Source organism: Scyliorhinus torazame, chromosome 14 (genome assembly GCF_047496885.1).
Source record: "Scyliorhinus torazame isolate Kashiwa2021f chromosome 14, sScyTor2.1, whole genome shotgun sequence".
Classification (NCBI taxonomy): domain Eukaryota; kingdom Metazoa; phylum Chordata; class Chondrichthyes; order Carcharhiniformes; family Scyliorhinidae; genus Scyliorhinus; species Scyliorhinus torazame.
The window spans coordinates 113609102-113631696 of record NC_092720.1 but is presented as its reverse complement, the minus strand read 5'-3'; the positions used below and the strand labels follow the sequence as shown (position 1 = coordinate 113631696).

The 22595-nt window shown below is 47.2% G+C and overlaps 1 protein-coding gene across 2 annotated transcripts in view; it reads right to left on the bottom strand.

Annotated features, from left to right (window-relative positions):
* The window catches only part of epha4b (eph receptor A4b), a 523058-nt gene that overhangs the window by 181064 nt on the left and 319399 nt on the right, over positions 1 to 22595 (bottom strand). For both annotated transcript variants that reach the window (XM_072474682.1, XM_072474681.1), the window contains exon 6: positions 1565 to 1677. In XM_072474682.1, coding sequence (XP_072330783.1) covers positions 1565 to 1677 — 113 coding nt within the window. The remainder of the gene's footprint in view (positions 1 to 1564; positions 1678 to 22595) is intronic.

Here is a 22595-nt window from a genome sequence, read left to right as displayed (position 1 = left end):
GGTGGATTGGCCATGACAAACTGCCACTTGGGGTGGGGTTTCAGGAATAGGACAGGGGTTTGGGCCTAGGTAGGGTGGTCATTCAAAGGGTCGGTGACGACTGGATTGTCCAAATGGCCTCCTGGTGTGCTGTAGGGATTCTATGATTCTATGAAATAGCCTCCCTGTCAAAAAGGCAGCTCTGCATCAGGGCTAAAACTTCCCTGCCCTTGTAAATATGGCACATTACATTGGCTTCATTTTATCCAGATGTGCGTCATTGTTATTTATTGAGACAAGCCCAGTTAGAGGGCTGCACACCTCATGTTTGGCATACACTAATGGTCACAGGGGAGTTAGGGACTCTTCCTTTATTGTAGAAGAAACAATATTGTGTGCCTTGTTCACACTTTATTGAGTGTTCATGTTCGTGTCTAGTGTTATACTTGCCACTCAGTGGGACAAGGCTGAACTCGCAGGCTCAGCTGTCCCTTCATTCTATCTATTGTAAAGGACAATGTCTGAGATCACTCTCAGCCGGGATAACTGCGATTCTGTCTGGAAGAACTCTGTGCACTGCAAGCTGGTAGCTGTCCAGCTGAATGAGACCATGAGGAGCATCTCAGGAGTAACCCAGTCAACAAACACAAATGGGCTACCTGTGCTCTGCAACATTGCACCACCCCAAATCCGCTGTGTAGTCAGCACAGCACGATTGCTGGAAAGAGTGCGCACAAATCTGGATCTACCACTGTTAGAAGACATCACCCCCCCACCCAGCAAACACCTCATCTTGAGTACTCAATCTAGACCAACCTGCCCGAGCTAGGCAGTTCTGTTGCAGGCCTGTGGGAGGTCATGTGGCACAACACCAACGACGCAGCCCAAAATCAGAACTTGGTTGATGATCCCACATTGAAAAGCCCAGGCTTCGACCTCCTGCACGGTGAATGATTCAAAATGAACAGATTTCACACTGGAGTCGGGCCCTGTCGCAACAACCTCTTCCATTGGGGACACCTTGACAATTCCCTGTGCAACTGTATTGAAGTGCAAACCATGGTGCATATGATCGACAATTACCCTGACCTGTGCACCAGGCTGGTGAGGAGGCTGCCAGCTGACATCTAGCTGTTCATCAGTGCATGCGATGATAGTAGTAGTTGTCAAAGTCATTGAATTAATCTTCAAGTGCCATTTCCCACCAATAGAACACTAGTCTCACACACTGCTCGATGATGCACTCATATCCCATCACTCACCCACCAACAATCTCTTATCAATTGGACACTTACCTTATATTCCCAGCTGCACCTCACCGTCACACAACTAGCACTGCTTTAATATGTTACCACACTGTTGCTGATGGCCACTTGCTCTCCTTCAGGAAGTGTCTTGTCTCATTCACTGCCTTCCCATTAAATGGGGCTCACATGGGGAACTCAGCAGAGCAGTGGATTGACCTGGGCTCTTCACTCAGCAGTGCAGTGTCTCACTGCTCCAGCACACTCTGCTGCTTTCAGGAGGTAACGTTGAAAAACGGTTACTTATTAATCAGAAGCTCCATGTATATTTTATTACTGACCTTTTCATAGTAGATAACCTCGTACTCCACAATAAGACCGTTAGCATGGTCTGGTCCCTGCCAAGCCAGAGTGATGCTATCCTTACTTTTCCTCTCTTTCAGTATCACATTCACTTGAAAATAGTCAAAATGGATGAAAGCAGATTGTTAGTAAAATGATGCATTTCCGTGGTAACTGCATCATGAAGCAACATACTAGCAACACGAACAATATTGGACATTACTCCATCAAATATAAAGGAATGTTTTTTGTGTCACACAATGCACCAGTTGCATCCCATTCACTTAGCTAATGCATTGGAGTTTGATTCCTCTCTACACTGAACTGTGAATGACATAACATTAGTCAGGTCTCGCTACTTCCGCGAGACAGTATGCTTGCATGTGTCCAACGATGCTCCGGTCAACTCAGCCATCAATTCTGAACACAGCAGTTACTCAAATCGATCAAACATGCTGTACTCATGAATGGGAGCTTCTGTAACTTAAAACATTCAAACTGTTCAAAGACAATTCATGTGAAGATGACAAGAGCCAGTTTCTTTGTGCTGTTAAAAATACTGTTGCCAAAACCCTCATGCTGACAATCTCATATGGAATGATGGAGATCTGGAAATGAAATCAAAGGCTGTAATGTTATTGAGCGTTCATGTAAAAAGTTGGGTCAGTGAACACTTGTCAGTCTGATAATGTCTTCAGCTGAATGTTGGCCTTTTACTCAGGGCCTGGTGTCATAGTTTATGTCACAAATTTTGCACACACTGGGGGGGGATTCTCCCGCAATCGGCGGGATGGCCCGACGCCGGCGCCAAGAACGGCGCGAACCACTCCGGCGTCGGGCCAACCGGAAGTTCCAGAAACCACCGACCTGGAAGGGCCAGGCAGCGGTGTGATGCCATTCGCAACGCCGTCACCCGTCGCAGCACAAAAGATGCCACCTCCGGAGACTCGGCAAAATGGCCGCCCGCCGCGCAGCGCCGTGGTTCCAGGAGCGGGACATCGAGGCGCTGCTGGAGCAGAGGAGTGAGGCCCTGTACACCGGACACGGCCGCAGGGTCGCACCATATGTCAGCCGGTGCCTGTGGAAGGAGGTGGCAGAGGCCTTCAGTGCCGTTGCCGTAACAGCCAGGACAGGCAACCATTGCCACAAAAAGGTCAATGACGTTGTCAGGGCAACCAGGGTGAGTAACCCCTCCATTCCCCACAGGATGGGAGGCACAGCCCTCGCTGGAACCGACATGGCTGCACCCACCCATGCAGGCAGCATTGGCAGTATGGGCTGTGAACCTATGCCACAATACAAACACCCACTGTTCTGCAAGTATATGTCCGCCGAACACTGTTTCCCTTTATCTCTGTCACCCCCCCCCCTCCCCCCCCCCCCCCCCCCCCCCAAGAGAAGCGCGCTCATAACAACCGGGAGCGTGAGAGGACCGGAGGGGCGCCACCTGAATTGCGCCCCCTACTGTTCATGAGGAGAGGTTCCAGGACCTTGCAGGCGGACCCGAGGACCGGGCGGTTGCGGAAGCAGAGGTCGGGGGCACAGCACCAAGTGAGACCTGCCACTGCCACCCCCACATCCCCCCCCCGGCCCCTTCCCCCTGTCTCCCCGGCCCCCCCATCTCCTCTCTCCTCCCTTCCCTCCTTCCTCCCAGCTCCTCTCTCCCCTCTTCCCCCCATCTCTCTCCTCCCATCCCCCCATCCCCCATTCCACCCATCTCCCCTCTTCCAACCTTCCCCCATCTCTCTCTTCCCTTCCCCCCATCCCCCTTCCCCCTTCCTCCGTTCTCCTCTCTCCTCCCTTCCCCCCTTCACCCCATCCTCCTTCCCCATCTCCTCCCTCCTTCCGTCCATCCTTCCCACCATCCCCCCTTCCCCCCATCTCCTCTCTCCTCCCGTTCCTCCTTCCCACCGTCCCCCCCTTCCCCCCATCTCCTCTCTCCTCCCTTCCCCCATCTCCTCCCTTCTCCCATCCCCCCTTCCCCCCATCTCCTCTCTCCTCCCTTCCCCCTTCCACCTTTCAACCTTGCCCCTGCCTCCCCTTCCCCCATCTCTTCCTTCCTTCCGTCCCCCCCTTCCCCATCTCCTCTCTCCCCCTTCCCCCATCGCCTCCCTCCTCCCATCCCCCCTCCCCCATCTCTTTCCTCCCATCTCCCTTCCCCCTCCATGCTCCCCATTCCCCCACCCCCCCTGTCATGTGAGAGTACCTTTAAGAAATGGGTGTTTATAAATGGGTCTGTATATAAATATCTGTAGTGAGAGTACCTTTAAGAAATGGGTCTTTATTACTGCAGTGTTGTCAGAGAGTGGGTGGAGCTGGACTGTCTGCCAGCTTTCTACTTTCATTTTAGGCTGTTTGCTGCAGGGTGTGTTTTAGTTTTGTTTTCAGAGCTGGATAGCTGCAGCCAGAGCCAGAAGGTGTATTAGAGTCCCTCTCTGTAATCTAAAGAATGTAAATCGATCCTTTGGTGATTGAAAACGAATAACTGCTCTCAGTAGTGACTTGAACCTGATGTGCTTCTGTTAAAAGTTCCTTTTTAAGTCTTATGGCTGTTAAAAGGACAGCTTAAGGATTACTTAGTGTTGTATTCTTTGGGGGTTGTATTTGAATTAATGGTTGCTAAGATGTTCACTGTATGTTTTAAAAAGGTTAACTTGAGTTCATAGAATAAACATTGTTTTGCTTTAAAGAATATTTTTCCAGTTCTGCTGTACCACATCTGTAGAGTGGGCCATGTGCTCCCCATACCACAATCTATTAAAAGTTGTGGATCAGGTGAACTCCATGATACACTTTGGGGTTCTCTAAACCCTGGCCCATAGCTCGAGGGGGATAAAAGTCTATCTACTGGATTGGCTTAGTGAACTAAAGACAGTGAGTGGTGAGCTTATTGTGGTTGCTTTTCAGGTGTGGTATCATAGTTTAAGTAGGGAGTGTGTTGTGGGCAATGGCTCTTTCAGAGGCTCAGATGTTGTGGGGGTGGAGACGGTCACACGCAGTACCTTACGGATGAGACTCAAAACAGACTGTTAGATTTGGCAAAAACATTGTAGTTAACATTACCTGACGAAATGTGAAAAGATGAGGTAATTATGGTGTTGGCTAAGCATTTAAATTTGTCTGAGATACAGTTTGACTCATTGGAAATGGCAAAAATTCAGTTACAAATTAAACAAATGGAACATGAGAAAGAATTAAAGCAGCTTGAATACAAAAGAGAGAGAGGAAAAAGAAAGAGAGAGAGAGGAAAGAGAGAAGAAAAGAAAACAGAAAGAATAGCCCTAGCAGAACAAAAAGAAAGAGAAAGGGAGATACAGATCAGGGAAAAAGATAAAGAGAAAGGGTTTGAACTTCAGAAAATGGCCATGAAACATGAGTCAGTTAAAATTGGCAGATGTAAAGGGAAACGTACAGTTGGATGATAGTGATGAGGATAGTGAGAAAGAGCGTCAAAGTCAAAGGCTTGGTGGGGTCTATTTAAATATGTCCAAGCATTGCCAAGGTTTGAGGAGAAGGAGGTAGAAGCCTTTTTCATTTCATTTGAGAAGGTGGCTAAACAAATGAAATGGCCACAGGACATGTGGGTATTACTGATTCAAACAAAGCTTGTAGGTAGGACTAGTGAAGTGTTTGCATCAGTACTGGAGGAGATATCTAGATCGTATGAGGAGGTGAAAAAAATACATCTTAGGTGCAGATGAACTAGTGCCTGAAGCCTACAGACAAAGGTTTAGAAATTTAAGCAAAGAACCTGGTCAAACATACATGGAGTTTGAAAGGATCAAACAGAGTAATTTTGATAGGTGGATAAGGGCTTTGAAAATAGACCAAACATATGAAGCTCTCAGAGAAATTATACTGTTGGAGGAGTTTAAAAATTCAATTCCTGATGTAGTGAGAACTCATGTGGAAGAGCAGAGGGTTAAAACTGCGAGATTAGTAGCAGAAATGGCAGATGATTAAGAATTAGTTCATAAATCAAAGCTTGGTTTCCGACATCAGTTTCAGCCTGTGAGGGATAGAAACTGGGGACATGAGAAATACTCAAGTGGTAAAGGTAAAGGTGATCTGATGGGAGATAATAAGGAAAGTGTACCTCAGATTAAAAAAGGAATCCAGGAGGGTGGAAAAGAAATGAAAAATTTCAAATGTTTTCACTGTAATAAACTAGGCCATGTAAAGTCACAATGTTGGTGGTTGAAGAAAAGCTCTGGGAAGGCTGACGTGGCAAAACAGGATACGACAGTGGGGTTTGTTAAAGTGGTAATGGAAAGACCAAGTGAAGCGAAGGAGGTGCAAAAGATTGTACAGCCTGATCAAGAGGTGATTGATAAGAAGGTGCCAGATCTCTTTAAAGAATTTACTTGTGTGGGTAAAGATTACTCATGTGTATCAGGAGGAGCAGATAGAGAAGTTACAATTTTAAGAGATACGGGAGCTGGCCAATTTTTAATGGTAAGAGATGAGGAGTTATGTAGTTTGGGAAGAATATTGCCAGAAAAGGTGGTAATATGTCGAATTCAGGGTGAGAGGAGTAGTGTTCCATTATATAAGGTAAGGTTGGAAAGCCCAGTGAAGAGTGGTGAAGAGGTAGTAGGAGTAATAGATAAACTAGCTTGTCCAGGAATACAGTTTATCTTGGGTAATGATGTAGCTGGATCGCAGGTGGGAGTGATGCCTACTGTGGTTGATAAGCGATTGGAAAATCAGTCAACTGAAGTGTTGAAGGACGGATATCCTGGGATTTTTCCGGATTGTGTAGTAACAAGGTCGCAAAGTCACAGGTTAAGACAAGAGGAGAAATCAAAGAGTGAAGATGAAGTTGAAGTGCAATTATCAGAAACGATTTTTGATCAGATGGTTGAAAAAGAACAAGAACAGGTGGAGGATGAGCCGGATATTTTTAGTTCAGGAAAATTGGTGGAGTTACAACAGAAAGATATAGAAATAAAATGGATGTATCAGAAAGCATATACGGAAGAGGAATCTGAGTGTATACCAGAGTGTTATTACTGTAAAAGTGATGTCTTGATGAGAAAATGGAGACCTTTACATATGGTGGCGGATGAAAAGCGGGCAGAAGTTCATCAAGTAGTATTGCCAGTAGGGTATAGAAAGGAGGTGTTGCGAGTTGCACATGAGATACCAGTGGGAGGTCATTTGGGATTAAGGAAAACTCAAGCTAAAATCCAAAAACATTTTTATTGGCCTGGACTACATAACGATGTAGTTAAATTTTGTCAATTATGTCACACATGTCAAGTGATAGGAAAACCTCAAGCAGTGAAAAATCCAGCGCCCTTTATACCCATTCCAACATTTGAGGAACCTTTCATAAGGGTCCTAATTGATTGCACAGGACCGCTTCCTAAAATGAAAAGTGGGAATCAATATCTTTTGACTATAATGGATGTGTCTACTAGGTTTCCAGCGGCCATTCCAGTACATAATATTACAGCTAAAAAGATTGTGGAGGAGTTACTTAAATTCTTTACTAGATATGGACTACCCACGGAAATAGTCGGATCAAGGATCAAATTTTACCTCAAGGTTATTCAAAGAAGTTATGGATAGATTAGGAATAAAACAATTTAAATCAACTGCGTACCATCCAGAATCGCAGAGAGCATTCGAAAGGTGGCATCAGACATTAAAGACAATGTTGAGGGCTCATTGCCACGATTATCCAGAGGTTTGGGATAACGGAATTCCATTTGTACTGTTTGCAATAGGGATGCACCTAATGAGTCAACCAAATTTAGTCCTTTTGAACTAATTATTGGTCATAAGGTAAGAGGACCACTTAAATTGATTAAGGAAAAATTGGTGAGTGAGAAATCGAAAATTAAATTATTGGATTACGTGTCAAATTTTAGGGAACAATTAAATAGAGCAGATGAATTGGCTAGACAACATTTGAAAGTTGCACAAAATGTAATGAAATGGTAGCAGACAAGAAATCCAAAGTTCAAAGTTTTGCCTGTGGAGATAAAGTTTTAATATTGTTACCAGTGTTAGGTGAACCTTTAAAAGCAAGGTTTTGTGGACCTTATCAAATTGAAAGGAAATTAAGTGAGGTGAATTATGTGGTAAAAACACCAGATAGAAGGAAGACTCACCGAGTGTGTCATGTGAATATGCTTAAAAGGTACTTTGAAAGGGAAGGAGAGAAAAAGGTGGAAGTTTTAATGATTCTAACTCAAAGTGACGAACCAAATCCAGATGACTGTGAATTTGACATACCTCAAATTAAATTGGAAAACGAGGATGTTCTTAAAAATTGGGATAAATTGTTGAGTTACCTTCCAGAGGAAAAGCGGACTGACCTGAAAGAGTTATTGACATAGCTTGGGCAAGTTTGTAGAGATAAATTGGGAAGTACTAAAAATGGCTAGATATGGTGTTGATGTGGGAAATGCTTTTCCAATCAAACAACATCCTTATAGACTTAACCCTTTAAAATTGGCACAGGTTAACAAAGAGATTGAGAGTATGCTTAAAAATGGCATAATTGAAGTGGGTTGCAGTCAATGGAGCTCACCCATAGTGATGGTACCTAAACCAGACGGTACCCAACGGTTGTGTGTGGACTATAGAAAGGTTAATGCAGTTACAAGAATGGACTCTTATCCTATCCCACATTTGGAGGATTGGATTGAGACAGTGTGACAATCAGCCTTTATTTCCAAACTGAATTTACTAAAAGGTTACTGGCAGGTATCTTAATCCGAAAGGGCGGAGGAAATTTCAGCTTTTGTGACTCCAGATGGTATATACCAATTCAAAGTTATGCTATTTGGCATGAAAAACGCCCCAGCCACATTTCAACGGTTAACTTACAAAGTTGTTTCAGGATTACTCAATTGTGCGGTATACATCGACGATCTGGTAATTTTCAGCCAGGCATGGGAAGAACATTTAAAACATCTGATGGAGGTATTCGGTCGACTTCAGGAGGCGGGTTTGGTGATAAACCTAGCCAAAAGTGAATTTGGAAAAGCCCAAGTCACTTTCCTTGAGGAGTTTCTGATACCCTCAAGACGAAGGGAAATAATGCGATTTCTTGGCATGAGTGGATTTGATCGAATATTTGTGCAAACGTTTTGTAGCGTGGTTGCTCCACTGATGGACTTGCTGAAGAAACGTTGAAAATTTCAGTGGACAGCGGAGTATCAACAGGCATTTGACTGCCTGAAAGCTGTGATAACCAATGCTCTTGTGTTGGAGAATTACAAGTGTTAGACGTTTTAGTTGCTGTGAAATGAAGAGTCTAAAGTTCTTGTTCCTTTTCACCAAACACCATTTATTTCACTTCCACAGCCTCTGCACAAAACTCTTAAGAACACGCCACCTGACAGAGGCCACCTGAAGCCCCTTTACATATCAGTGTCAATTAATGGATACTTAACATAAAGGAGACAACTAATTGCAATGTCTCTTAACCCATTACTTCACAGTCTCCCCTTCCTTGGAGAAAAAAAAAATTAGGTGAAACCAAAATTTCAAGAAACTCAAAAACACACACATGCTGTCCCCCCCCCCCTTTTTTTTGTTTGGACGAGAAAGAAAAAAAAACCAGTCACAGAAACAAGCTCCCTTCATTAACAATATCCAAAAGTTTCTGTGAACTCGCCCCTCTTTTCGTAAAACAGTCTGACAGTTGATAGCTCCTATCAACCAATTTAATTTTTGTTATTTCCCCTCTGTCCAACATCTGCTTCAAACTTGCGATGTCTATCCGTAACCTCTTTTCATTGACATTTTTTGTAGAGTGCACATTTTCCCACAGGGATTTATTGTCAATGTGACAGTCAATAGGTATATTACCCAAATCCCCTAATCCCAAAATTTCTGTCAATATCATACTTATATAAAAAGCCATATCCACCGCCTCTACAAGGCTTAACGTCTCAGCAGCCAAAGTGCTTTTTAGCACTCTCTTTATTTTCTTTGTTTCCCACACAAGTGGGCAACATTTACCATTGTTCGCCAAAAGGAAAATTATAAAACCTCCTGCGCTTGAAACCCCATCACATAAATTTGCGGAGGTCGCATCACTATAAACTATGAGTTTCAAGTGCTCAAGGTCACCTAAAACCGGGAACTTCAAAACACACTCCTGCATTTTTAGTTTGGCCAACGCTTTATTTGCTCTTATTATGTCTTCTACTTTGGGATCATTCATTTTTGTACTCAACTCTAAGAAATCAAAACTCACATCCGGTCTAGACTGTCTACCTAACCAGTTCAGTTGCCCAATTAAACTTTGCAGTTGCTCTTTTCCTATCTTTGGAACCATTGCGTCTTTTTGTGAAACTCGGCCACGACTAATTGCTATTGGGGTGATGCTTTCCAAATAAGATTGCTGACGTAAAGTTGCCCCTAACTTAGTCTGTCCAATTTCCAGACAATATATTTAAATGCACCGGAAGCCTGACTTCCAACCCTGAATTCTTTCCTCAAACCAGAGATTACAATAGCTTCAAAATCACTAGTCCTACCCCACAAAAAAATCATCAACATGCATCATAAAAATGCCAGAAAGATTTCCTTTATAGTGCCAGTAAAACATTGCAGGATCTGCTTTCAACTGGCAACAGCCTAACTTTAACAAAACTGACCTTACCGAAAAATACCAGGCTCTAGATGCATCATTTAATCCATATACACATTTGTTCAACTTCCAGAGTACACATTCTGTGTTAGCTACTTCTTTAGGAGAACGGAGAAAAATGTCTCTCTGGAGCTGATGACCCTGCAAAAAGGCAGCTTTTCTATCTATAGATTTGCATTCCCATGCCTTTGTGGCTAATAGAGCCAAGAAGATCTTTAAAATAACCTTTCCTGCTGTAGGTGAATCTATCCTTAAATCCTGATCTTCTAAGTTTTCTTCAAATCCCCTTGCCACAAGCCTGGCCTTTGCCTTATAAGTTCCATCCGGAAGAACCTTTTCCGTGCAAATCCATCTGTGGGATAGAGCTCTTTGTCCCCTATCCGGTACTTCACTGTCTCCTCCAAATTCCCTCCAACTATGCAATTCTTGCTGTTTAGCTTCTTTAATAACTTTTTCATTTAATTTATTTGAAGCCACCAAAATCTCACGTGCATGTCGGCTTCTACTCTTATTAGTATTCGTAGTCTTACTCATGTTCTGAGAACATGACAAACTACGTCCCCTCTCCCGCCTGGTATCTCGTTCTGTACTGCTACTGCTTGATCTTTCCCTTCTGCTGTGGGATATCCTTTCAATAGTTCTCAACCTTTTCCTGCGGACCTGTTCACTATCCGATGTACTATCTGAACTGGCACTGCGTTTCTGTGCCCTCCATTTTTGAACTTTGTTTTCCCAATCCATTGTCTTGGCTCCTTCTCCTGAATGCTGTACATTCAACCAATGTTTATACTTTCCAGTGGCCTTCCCTGCTCTACTAATAACAGTTGCATCCTTCCATTGACTAGACCCTTCAGGCATGTATGTCACCTTTGTACCAACTTTTGGCAGTTGCCCTTTCGGAAAAATGGCCTGTTTTAATTCACCAGAAGTGTTGTGTTCCTCCACAGAAACCCTGTCTATATCAGTTAATTAGTCCTTATAGTTCTGTAACACATGCGTACCAGATGACTCTGGTTCCTCGTCATGTCTGTCTGCTCTGTCTAAATTTGAAAATTTGTAATCTGTACCCATTATCCTTGATGAATGGACCCTAACAGTTTGATTACCATGTTGCAAAATAATTGTTTTGCCATCTATGCCTATGATCTTCCCTGGGCCTTTCCAGTCATTAGAATTGTCTCTCTTATAGTATACCATGTCTCCTTGCTGAAAAACGGCATCTGATGGCCGTACGTTATGTCTTAAAGCTCTGCAAATTATTTCAGAGACTTCTGCTTCCAAAAAAGCTTTTCTACTGTTATGTCACGCATTTAAATGTTCAGCAAAACCAGAGCTAATTGTAGTCCCCTCCCAAGCTGGAGGCTGGTCATCCAAAATGGACGGAATTTTAGGATTTCTACCAAACACTAATTGATAAGGACTATAGCCCTCAACCATCTGCAATGAATTATTTGCATGCACTGCCCATGCTAAAGCTGAATTTAGCCTGCAATTTGGTCGATCTGCCAAAATTTTCCGAAGCATGTCTTCGATGGCAGCATGATTTCTTTCACAGACACCATTACTAAATGGGCTTTCTGCAGCCGTATTCATAACTCTGATATTCATGTTTTCACACATATCCCTAAACTCATCATTAGTAAATTCTCCCCCATTGTCCGTAAGGAATTTTGCCGGTGGACCCATTCCTGTCCCTATCCATTTTTCCACAATTTGATCCAGAATTACTCTCTTTTCTTTACTTCGTACAATCGTTGATTGACTAAATATGGTTGCTAAATCTACAAAATGCAAAATAAATATATTATTTGCTTTATCCCAGATCTTAAGGTCCATGGCCACAAAGTCGTTAAAATCCCTGGCCAAAGGTAGGGTTACTATCGGTTGTGATGGTGTCCTTCTGTACTTCCTACAGACTTCACAGCGATCACTAACCCGTTCTTTCAGTTTAGTGTAGTCACCATCCCTTACCCCTGCATCCTTTAATAAATGTTTCAGCCTCTGAGGAGACGGATGTGCAAATTGCCTATGCAGTTTTAATACCACAAGCTTTTTATCAGCTAAAGTCCCATTTTCAACTGCCATTAACACATCCTTAACCACTCCACTTGAAAAATTATTTGTCAGTAATGGAATACAATAGTGTCCCGACTGTGTAAATTGTAAGTCCACCGTCTTTCCAAAAACTGTTGCCTTATCCTGTTCCATATCCAGTTTCATGTGTGCTTTCTTCATCGATGGTCTGCTCAGAAGCAAGGGTATCTCACTTGATACAACATCCGTGCTAATGAAATGATTCACTCCGGCAATATTGCAAGGGATCACCACTCTTTTCAGCGACTTTAGAGTATTATCATCCCCAAACCTGAAACTTGTGGAACTTTCAAATTCCTTAACCTTGTTACGATTTTCAGCATTCAAAGAGTCCAGGTAACATTTTAACCAGTCAATTCCACACACAGTAGATGTGCAGCCACTGTCCAATACAGCACAATTGAAGGATTCTGCAACCAACACCCTCATTACCGGCGTAAAACTGCTTGTCAATAGGACAATGCCTTCTATCTGGTCACTATCTTTTTCCTCTTCTGACTCTTCCATGTCATGTGTCGCTTCAAACACTCTATCATAACGAGTTGGACAGTTGAAAGCATAATGGTATTGAGAGTCACATCGAAAACATTGATTTATCATGCCCCGTGCATTTCTGGGGTTCATCTTCCTATTGTAGGTTTTAACTGGATTTCTGTCTTCATAATTTCCTTGTTTCGGTCTCAGTCTATAGTCTTGAGCCCTGTTCGTAGCCATACAATTTTGCCATCCTGTTACTAGTGTATCTTCCATATTCTGCCTTATTGCAGGCTGACCTATTTGGGTCATCAGAGCCATCGGAATCAAATGTTTCCCCAGAAACTTTTGTAAAGCTTTTGTCATCTGTTTGAATAAGGTATCCTTATCAGTAAACTGAACTCCTGTCAAAACCAGGAGCCTATCCATGTTGCTCACTCCAGCACAGTCAAGTAATTTAAAGGCCAACACAGACTGTGGAAATTCCAGATTGTGTTTCTGCAGCCTTTTATATAGTCTGCCAAATTCCATTATATAGTCTTCCATGGAGATATCCTCCATTTTCCGGAACTTATCAAAATCTGACCATGCTTCAAACGCACTTGACAAGTCATCTTTCTTATAAATCTTATCCATATAACGTAATAAAGTCTCCAGACCTTCTTCTGAGTCTAACTCTTCCAATTCCAGCTCAGAAAGCACTTTGTTTTGGATTTTACTGCCATATGGTAGAGAAAGAGCCAATGCCATATCTTGTTTTCTCTTTCCCAAAACAGTTACTTTAGTCCACATAACTACTGCACTTCTCCATTGGTCGTACGATTCCCTTTCAGAAAATAAGGGAGGATAGTCATATCCAGCCATCTTTATCCTGGGTTCAGCCATGTATCTTTTTTTTCTTTCAAACCTTCAGATTTGCACAGCAACCATCCTCTGCTACCATTGTTAGACGTTTTAGTTGCTGTGAAATGAAGAGTCTAACGTTCTTGTTCCTTTTCCCCAAACACCATTTATTTCACTTCCACAGCCTCTGCACAAAACTCTTAACACACCACCTGACAGAGGTCACCTGAAGTCCCTTTACATATCAGTGTCAATTAATGGATACTTAACATAAATGAGACAACTAATTGCAATGTCTCTTAACCCATTACTTAACAACAAAGGACTCTGTGATCAGATTGAACTAAAGTATCTGACTTTAAAGAGAAATTCCGAGGTGTAGAGAAATGGACGGATTGTGCAGAGACCTTCTTGTTCAAAAAGACTGTCAATCGAGAAGGATTTCAGTTGGAGGAAGAAGAACAAAAAAAAATTGAACATATTATTCTACCTATTTGCGTGTGTTGTTTTTTTTTAAACGAAAAAGTATATTTACTGTGTGTATTTCTTAAAGGATAGTGAAAAGGTGAAAAATGAAACCATCTTGAAGTTGATGGTTTCTTTTCTTCTTGGGGGGAGGTTGTACCTTTAAGAATGGGTGTTTATAAATGGGTATGTATATAAATATCTGTAGTGAGAGTACCTTTAAGAAATGGGTGTTTATTACTGCAGTGATGTCAGAGAGTGGGCGGAGCTGGGCTGTCTGTCAGTTTTTTTTACTTTCGTTTTAGGCTGTTTGCTGCAGGGTGTGTTTTCGTTTCGTTTTCTGAGCTGGGTAGCTGCAGTCACCGCCAGAAGATGTATTAGAGACTCTCACTGTAATCTAAAGAATGTAAATCGATCCTTTGGTGATTTAAAACTAATAACTGCTCTCAGAAGTGACTTTAACCTGATGTGCTTCTGTTAAAAGTTCTTATTTTTAAGCCTTATGGATGTTAAAAGGACAACTTAAGGATTACTTAGTGTTGTATTCTTTGGGGGTTGTATTCGAATTAATGGTTGCTAAGATGTTCACTGTATGTTTTAAAAAGGTGAACTTGAACAAACATTGTTTTGCTTTAAAAAATGCTTTTCCATTTCTGCTATACCACACCTGTAGAGTGGGCCGTGTGCTCCCTATACCACAATCTATTAAAAGTTGTGGGTCAGGTGAACTCCATGATACACTTTGGGGTTCTCTAAACCTTGGCCCAAAGCACCCCATCTGCATGTCTAACCATGCATACAGTATTGTGTATTGCAGTACCAAACGTCGACCCACCCGTCCCTGCGGATGCCGACCGCCCCCAGGATGTGCCAGGGATCCCACAGGATAGGGAACGACCAGGGCCATTAGGAATACGACACCCCCACCCAGTGCCAGGGAGCCCACAGGACAGGGAACAACTAGGGCCGTCAGGAATACGACACCCCCACCTAGTGCCGGGGCACCCATGGGCCAGAGATGGACCCGGACCGTCAGGCATCCGACGCCCCCATCTGGTGCCAATGTGGAGACGCGTAGGGCCACATCCAGCAGCGGGAAGGGCAGCCACACCAGCAGGCCCCCACCCAGTCGACCCAGGACACTGACACCCAGGACACCCACACCCAGGACACCCACACCCAGGACACCCACACCCAGGACACCCACACCCAGGACACCCCACACACAGGACACCCACACCCAGGACACACCCACTCATGACAGTGACTCACAGGACTCAACCACCCAGGACACCCACACACACGACACACCCACCGAGGACACCCAACGACAGGGGATGGACGGACAGGAAACACCACCACAGGAGACCTCGGACTTCGGACATTAGGCCACTGCTATCTCCTACACCCGCCACCATCGCAGAGACACTCACCTCAGTTGGGTACTTTAGCGATGAAGCTTGTGGTACACTAACTGGTGCGCACCACACAGCCGTCCCGGTACAGCAGGTGGAGGTAGGAGCTGCTGAGGGGCCGGACGGTCGGAGGGCAGCCCGGCGCAAGCAACCAGCTGCCGCCCAGACGGGTCCTAGGTTCCTGGAGTGATCACACCCACCCATAGACCCGATGCAGTCACGGACCCAGGGACGATCGAAGGGGGTGACGGCCGGCTTGCAGCACCTGCAGACGCAAGAGTGCCCTCTCACAGGAAGCCATGAGCCAGAGCCAGCTGCAGATTGCAACGGCACTCAATGCCGTGGCCAGTCTCAGTAGGCAATGGCGCAGTCCCAGCAGGCCATCGCTGAGGGTATCCGTGCCATTGCGCAGGTGCTGGCCGCGTCGCCCAGACACAGACAGGGATGGCCGAGTCTCTGAGCTCCATGGCTGCAAACTTGCAGACCCTTGTTGATACCAGGACGGGCCTCCTGGACTGGCAGCGCCAGGTGCCGGGGGTGCGTCGGGTGCTGGATCCGTTCGCGTCCCCGACCCATGGAGAGGCCCAGGGGCCATCGGGCACTCCGAGGGAAGAGGCGGTACTGGGGCCCATTCCTGCAGGAGAGGTCCCGGAACACCGTGACACTTCGGGCAGGACAGGCTGGCAGCACGCCATCCCGGTCGCCCGAGCCGTAGCCTGGCCCATCCAGGCCGGGCCGCCCCAGGAACCGTCTGCCAAAGGGGCCCCTAGTCACAGGGCAGGAATCACAGGAGTCCACCTCCAGTTCTGCTGTACCATCTGGGGAACCACCTAGACATAGTCAAAGGGCCCGTACGGCCCAAAAATTAGACATTGAATAAGTTGGCACGGGTGCAGAGCACAGATTAGTCATAGGGGCTAGGGCACACGTATGAACTGTTTGTCATTAAAATCACTTTCACACCTACAGAAGCTGCCTCTGTGCTCTGTCTGATGCATGCTGGGGTGGGGTGGGAGGTGAGTGCCAGTGTATGTGAGAGGTGATAGGACATCGAGCTCAGGTGAGTGTGCCCCCCCCCACCCCTCCCCAGAGCTCCCTCGCCATCCCGCACCCAGGCAGACGACGGGTCCGTGCGCTGCAGTGTCCGGGCCGCATGCAGGGACGGTCCAGGTTGGAGGGTGTTACTGTGGCCATGAGTCAGACATTGTCTAACGATGTAGAGCCCAGAGCCCATTGCAGAGCGGGTTGTCATCCTCCTCCATGGCCTGCAATAGACCCGCTTCTACTGACGACCGTGTGAGCCCTGCCCATTGTGCCGCAGGTGGATGTGCAATGGAGGGTTGGTGTGCATGCGGGTGATGTGGTGGTGGGTTGGGTTAGGGTGCTGGGTGGGGTGAGGGTGCTGGATGGTGGGTGGGGTGAGGGTGCTGGGTGGTGGGTGGGGTGGCGTACTGTGCTGTCCGTGCCCATACACGGCGATTACCACCCCCCTAGTCTGCGCACGGTGCGGCTATCAACCCGTCCCGTGCGCGCTGGCCCAGCCTGTAACGGTGGGCAGCCTCCTGTCCCTGTCCAGCCCGTCTGTCCCGTACATTGCCTCCATCCTCCTCATCTGGGGAGGCCTGCCCTTCGTCGTGTTGCTCCTTGCCCTCCCCCTCCTCCTCTGCCTCCAGCACATCGCCCCTCTGCTGGGTTATATTGTGGAGGACGCAGCAGACCACAACGATGCGGCCGACTCTCTCCGAATGGTACTGGAGGGCCACTCGAGTGCGGTCCAGGCACCTGAAGCGCATCTTTAGCAGCCCACAGCACTTCTCCACCACACGCCTGGTCGCTGCGTGGGCATCGTGGGAGCGGTTCTCCGCGTCGGTCTGTGGACTCCGTATAGGCGTCATCAGCCATGACCGCAACGGGTAACCCTCGTCACCCAGCAACCAGCCCCGCAGCCGGGGTTGTCCCTCGAACATGGTGGGGATGAACGATTGCGCCAATATGAACGAGTCATGCACACTGCCCGGCTACTGGGCGCAGACGTGCAGGATCTTCATCCGGTGGTCACAGACCACCTGAATGTTCATGGGGTAGGTCCCCTTCCTGTTCATGAATATGTCCCTGTTATCCACTGGTGGCTGCATAGCGCCGTGCACCCCATCAATCGGCCGCTGTACCATGGGCATTCTGGTCACGGCTGCGAATCCTGCTGCCCGGGCATCCGAGTGGGCCCGGTCCACAGGGAACTGGATGCACCGGTGCCCCGACATCTGGGAGATACCGGACAGGTCCCCACTCGGCGACTGGAACGACCCCGTGGCGTAGACGTTCAGGCCCACCGTCACCTTGACGGCCACGGGGAGAGGGTGCCCACCCCAGTCCTACGCGGTGCCAGGCGTGCCGTCAGGTGGCAGATATGGCCAACGGTTTCCTGGATCATCCTGAGTCTCCTCATGCATGCCTGGTCCATGAGGTCCAGGTACGATAAGTGGCGCTGGTACACATGGGGCCCCATCGGGCCCCTCTGCCGCCTCCCTGGCACGTCCCTGCACCAGCTCCCATAGGGCAACATGTAGAGGGGAGGGTCCCGCTCTGGCGGCCAACATCGCTGGGTGATGCCCAAACATAAGGGTCTGCAGGGGGTGAGGGTAGATGACATATCATCATTGCCCATACCCCCCTCCGCAGCCAGGTGCCACGGGCTGCATGGTCGCGACTGTTGCCAGTTGGCACCTGGCCAGGGAACCCCCCCCCCCCCCGCAGCCCGGGCACTCCCCGCCCCGGCACAACCCTCCTCATCCCCGGTACTCACATCCCCGGCAGCCTCATCCCCGGCACCGACCATGATCACCGGCACGCAACCTCGGCCCTGGGTAGCATCATCCACCGGCACCAACAACGCCCCCCACCAGCCACGGACGTGCCGTCTCCTCTCAGGCGGCCGCCCCACGCCAACCCCTGCCTCCGCGCTCGCCGGCGTAAGCCAGCATGACTGGTTGACGCCGTTAAAAAGCATGTTGAATTTATGCCGGCGTGACCTGCAGCCCCCGGGGCCCATCACGTCGCGCCAATTCTCGCGATTCTGCGAGGTGCGATTCCCATCGGCGGGATTTTTCGTCCGCCAGAGAATACAGCAGCCGGCGCCGGGGCTGGATTCATGCCGGCCCCCAGGGATTCTCCGACCCGGCCGGGGGGGGGTCAGAGAATCCCGCCCTCTTTGTTTTCTTGTTTTGAGGTGCTGGGCATGCGGTTTTGAGGCTGAGGTTTCATCCCGCAGTCTCAGGGCTGCTGCTGCTGAAGGATCGCAGTATTTTGGAGGAAATGCGTTTAAACTTAGCAGTGCAGTTAATAAATATCGATCACAATAACTGGGAAGAGATGCATTGACACACTGACCTTTCATCCCTGGCAGCTGGGTTCAATTCAAACCCACTCAGTTCAGAGAGTAAAGACAATCTCCTCTGTGTCAGGCCACAGGTGGTATAAACATTTCTGTGGGACAGAAGTGGCCAGGATTGAACACAAATTGATACCGAATTTGGAAGTTCCAGTTAGAGCTGCGAAGATCGCTCTGAATCTTTCTCGGAGTATAGCCACTTCTTTAAATACTCTGGGATGAAGATTATCAGGCTCTCCCCCTTCAATCCCAAAATCATTTCTTTACTGATACTAATTTCATTCAGCTCCTCACAGAAACTTGTGTTTCTCACACCTTCCGGTACTCTGTTCATATCATCCTTTGTAAAGGCATATGCAAAGTACGAATTTAATTCCTCAGCCATTTCTTTGTTCCCTGTTATGAATTCCCCCATTTTAGGGCAGCACGGTGGCGCAGTGGGTTAGCACTGCTGCCTCACGGCGCTGAGGTCCCAGGTTCGATCCGGCTCTGGGTCACTGTCCGTGTGGAGTGTGCACATTTTCCCCGTGTTAGCATGGGTTTCGCCCCCACAACCCAAAGATGTGCAGGGTAGGTGGATTGGCCACGCTAAATTGCCCTTAATTGGAAAAATGAATTGGGTACTCTAAATTTTTTTTAAAAATGAATTCCCCCATTTTTATTAGCAGCCTTCAACTTCCCCACCTTTGAGAGATAAATGCCTCCAATAACTTGCAGGCATATTTAACTGAGAGCAGCTGAGGATTCCACTTAGCTTGTCTGAAGTGGGTAGTACAAGTACGGCTTTCCTTCTGAAAAATCCAACCACCCCAACTCATTTTCCTGATTCGGGGTCAGTTGGCAGGGTGGATTCTGAGTAGGATCCAGTGCTTCAGTGCAATTCCATCACCGAGTGTCAGGCTCTACAATAGCATCTCAAATGAGCAGGGTCAATTTTAACGAGGGCAGTAGCCCTCTCAGTGAGCTTACACTATGTTTGATTCAGCAGTGCACAGGCCCGGAGCCCAGCGGGGAAGACCACCTCCTCTTGACATCAGCACGTTGACCCAGGAGCAGATCTTATTTTTAAATCAATGCTGTCTTCCTGCCTGGATGTGAAGATGCCGGCGTTGGACTGGGGGTGAGCATAGTAAGAGGTCTTAGAACACCAGGTTAAAGTCCAACAGGTTTGTTTCAAACACTAGCTTTCGGAGCGCTGCTCCTTCCTCAGGTGAATGAATCCAAGCTAAAGAGAGACTCCTCCATTTTGTTAGCAGCAAGAAAGGAACAGGACGAAAGAATTTAAAATAGATCGTTTCATAATAAGGAAGAGAGGGCCAGAGACACAAACAGGCCAGTATCTCACAACAAAATCTGCTGGAGAGAGCAGCTGAGGAGAATCCACAGCAGGACAAAGCAGTGCTGGTGTAAGTTCCAGGACCTCTGGTGAACAGCCCATTAACAAGAAGCTGAAATCAGGAACAAAGCAGTTTTTAAGGCATGGCTTTATTAATTGTGCCAATGTGTGTTATATGCAGAGAAGTACTGGCAAATGAAAGTTTAAAATCCTCATAACTTCACAGGCATTTGAAGACTAAGCATGGTTAGCTAGCTTGTGTCCCGAAGGATGGCCAGTTGGTAGAAATCGGTCACTAGCAAAAAAGTTTGAAAAGCACCACCTTACGGGATGGGAACAATTAACTTCACCGAGGACCTTGCAGAATATGAGCTCCACAGTTAAGGGGGAGGGGGACCTCTAAACAATGCATAGTTGTACGGTATATAAATCCGGCCAGTCAGGCACCAGCAAGGCAGGTCCAGTTGGGATCTACCGTGTGATGTATATAATAGTAACTGCAAATAAACTAAGGGTGCACGCCGGGTGGGGGAATCGCCGGGGCGCCGCGCGAATCGCGCCACGCCGCTCCGACCCCCGCACGCGATTCTCCCACCCCCCGGAAACCAGCGGCGCGCGATTCGCACCGGGCCGCTCGGAGAACCGGCGAGCGGCGATTCTCCGGCCGGATGGGCCGAGCGGCCGCTACGACACGACAGGTTCCCGCCGGTGCCGTCCACCCCTGGTCGCTGCCGGTGGGAACTCTGCGGGAATGCTGGGAGGGGCGGCCTGTGGGGGAGGGAGGGGGGCTCCTCCACCGGGGTGGCCTCCGATGGGGCCTACCTCCTTCCGCGCGCGGCCCCAGAAGACCGGCCCCACGTTGGTGAGGGGCCGGCGTGCGTAAGACGTTCCCCGCGCATGCGCAGGATGGCGCGGCCCAACTGCGCATGCGCAGGATTGGGCTGCCCCAACTGCGCATGCGCGGGTTGGCGCGGCGCCCATTTGGCACCGCGTAAGGACGCTGGAGCGGCGTGAACCGCTCAAGCGCCGTGCGAGGGGGCCAGAATGGGTCGTGCCCGGGCCCTGTTTGCGCCGTCGTGAAACGCGACGGCGTTCACGATGGCGCGAACACTTGGCCTCGATATCGGAGAATCGCCCCCTAGGTCTCTTTGAATGACTTGCTGTGGACTCCTTCGTGGCCTTATAAAACCTCCCCTGCCCAATGGTTTGAGAGTATGGAGCTCCAATGGCCACTCGAGCTGGGGTTAGTCAATTTAGCATAAGTCACAAATTGAACCTAGAGCATCTCCAGTCTTAAGTCACCTCAACTATCCAGGAAGCCAACAAATGTCACATTTTGACACCAAGCCTTAGAAACCTCAGCAAGGTAAAGCCCAAACAATATGTGGTTTGAAAAGAAATTGAACTGCTATTTAGACACTGGTGATTATTTCACTAAAGCTCAAGGTCAAAGTCATTTTGCTCGAGTTGTTCTTTAATTTTTGGCTTAAAGCACTTTAACAATTATCACTCATTTTTTTCACAGAGATATATTCTTGGTGAATATTTTCCGCTTGCTCTCCTTCTGCATATTTGAGCTTGATCAATCTGTAGGCGAGTTAAACTTGGGGATAACTCCAAGGCTGAGATGAGTCCACTGGAAACAGGAATGACCTTGTATTAATTCCTCCATGTAATTATCTTTCCCATGGGAAGCCCAGCCAAGACTGACACATTTCCTCCTTTGAAGTACAGCTGGGAATGTTTTGGAAACTCAAGTCTCCAAATTAACAGCCTAAAAGCACTGTCGCTGAAAGAAAACTGCCCATATGGTTTGACAGTATCTTCAATTCTGCAGCAACCACTTCATTCTTCCATCTCTCTTACAGCATACAAGTGCATCTGCAAATGAATAGCTCTGCGAGACTAGCAATTACAACTGTGCAAAGTGATTTGAGTTGCGGATCATTAGCAGCGCAATCACTCGTCTCTGATTGCTCAAGTATGTACTGACTAATCCCTTTGGCACAAGTTCACAAAATGTCAAGTCGATCTTGATTTTCATAGTGAATAGAATGCAATGCATGAAATCGTTAATAATGGACTCTGTTGACTGCCTTAGACTCAAGTTACAATCCAAATACATGCATCTCCAGAGAGGGAGTAAGATTACAGTGGAAACATCTATTATTGTTATTCATTATCAGTGCTTTTGCTATTAGTATATTGAGAGGAAGACAGAATCAGCTTTCTCTTAATCATAAAACAGACTTAATGAGTTTTGTTTTTAATCCACACTGAGGCCCAGATTTTGTGGGACTGGAGACGGGCCATAATTCACGCATCCGTGATTCCTGGACGCAGCTGGCCATTTAAATCATCAGCTACCTACGCTGAAGTAGGACTTTGATAGGCGAGGAGT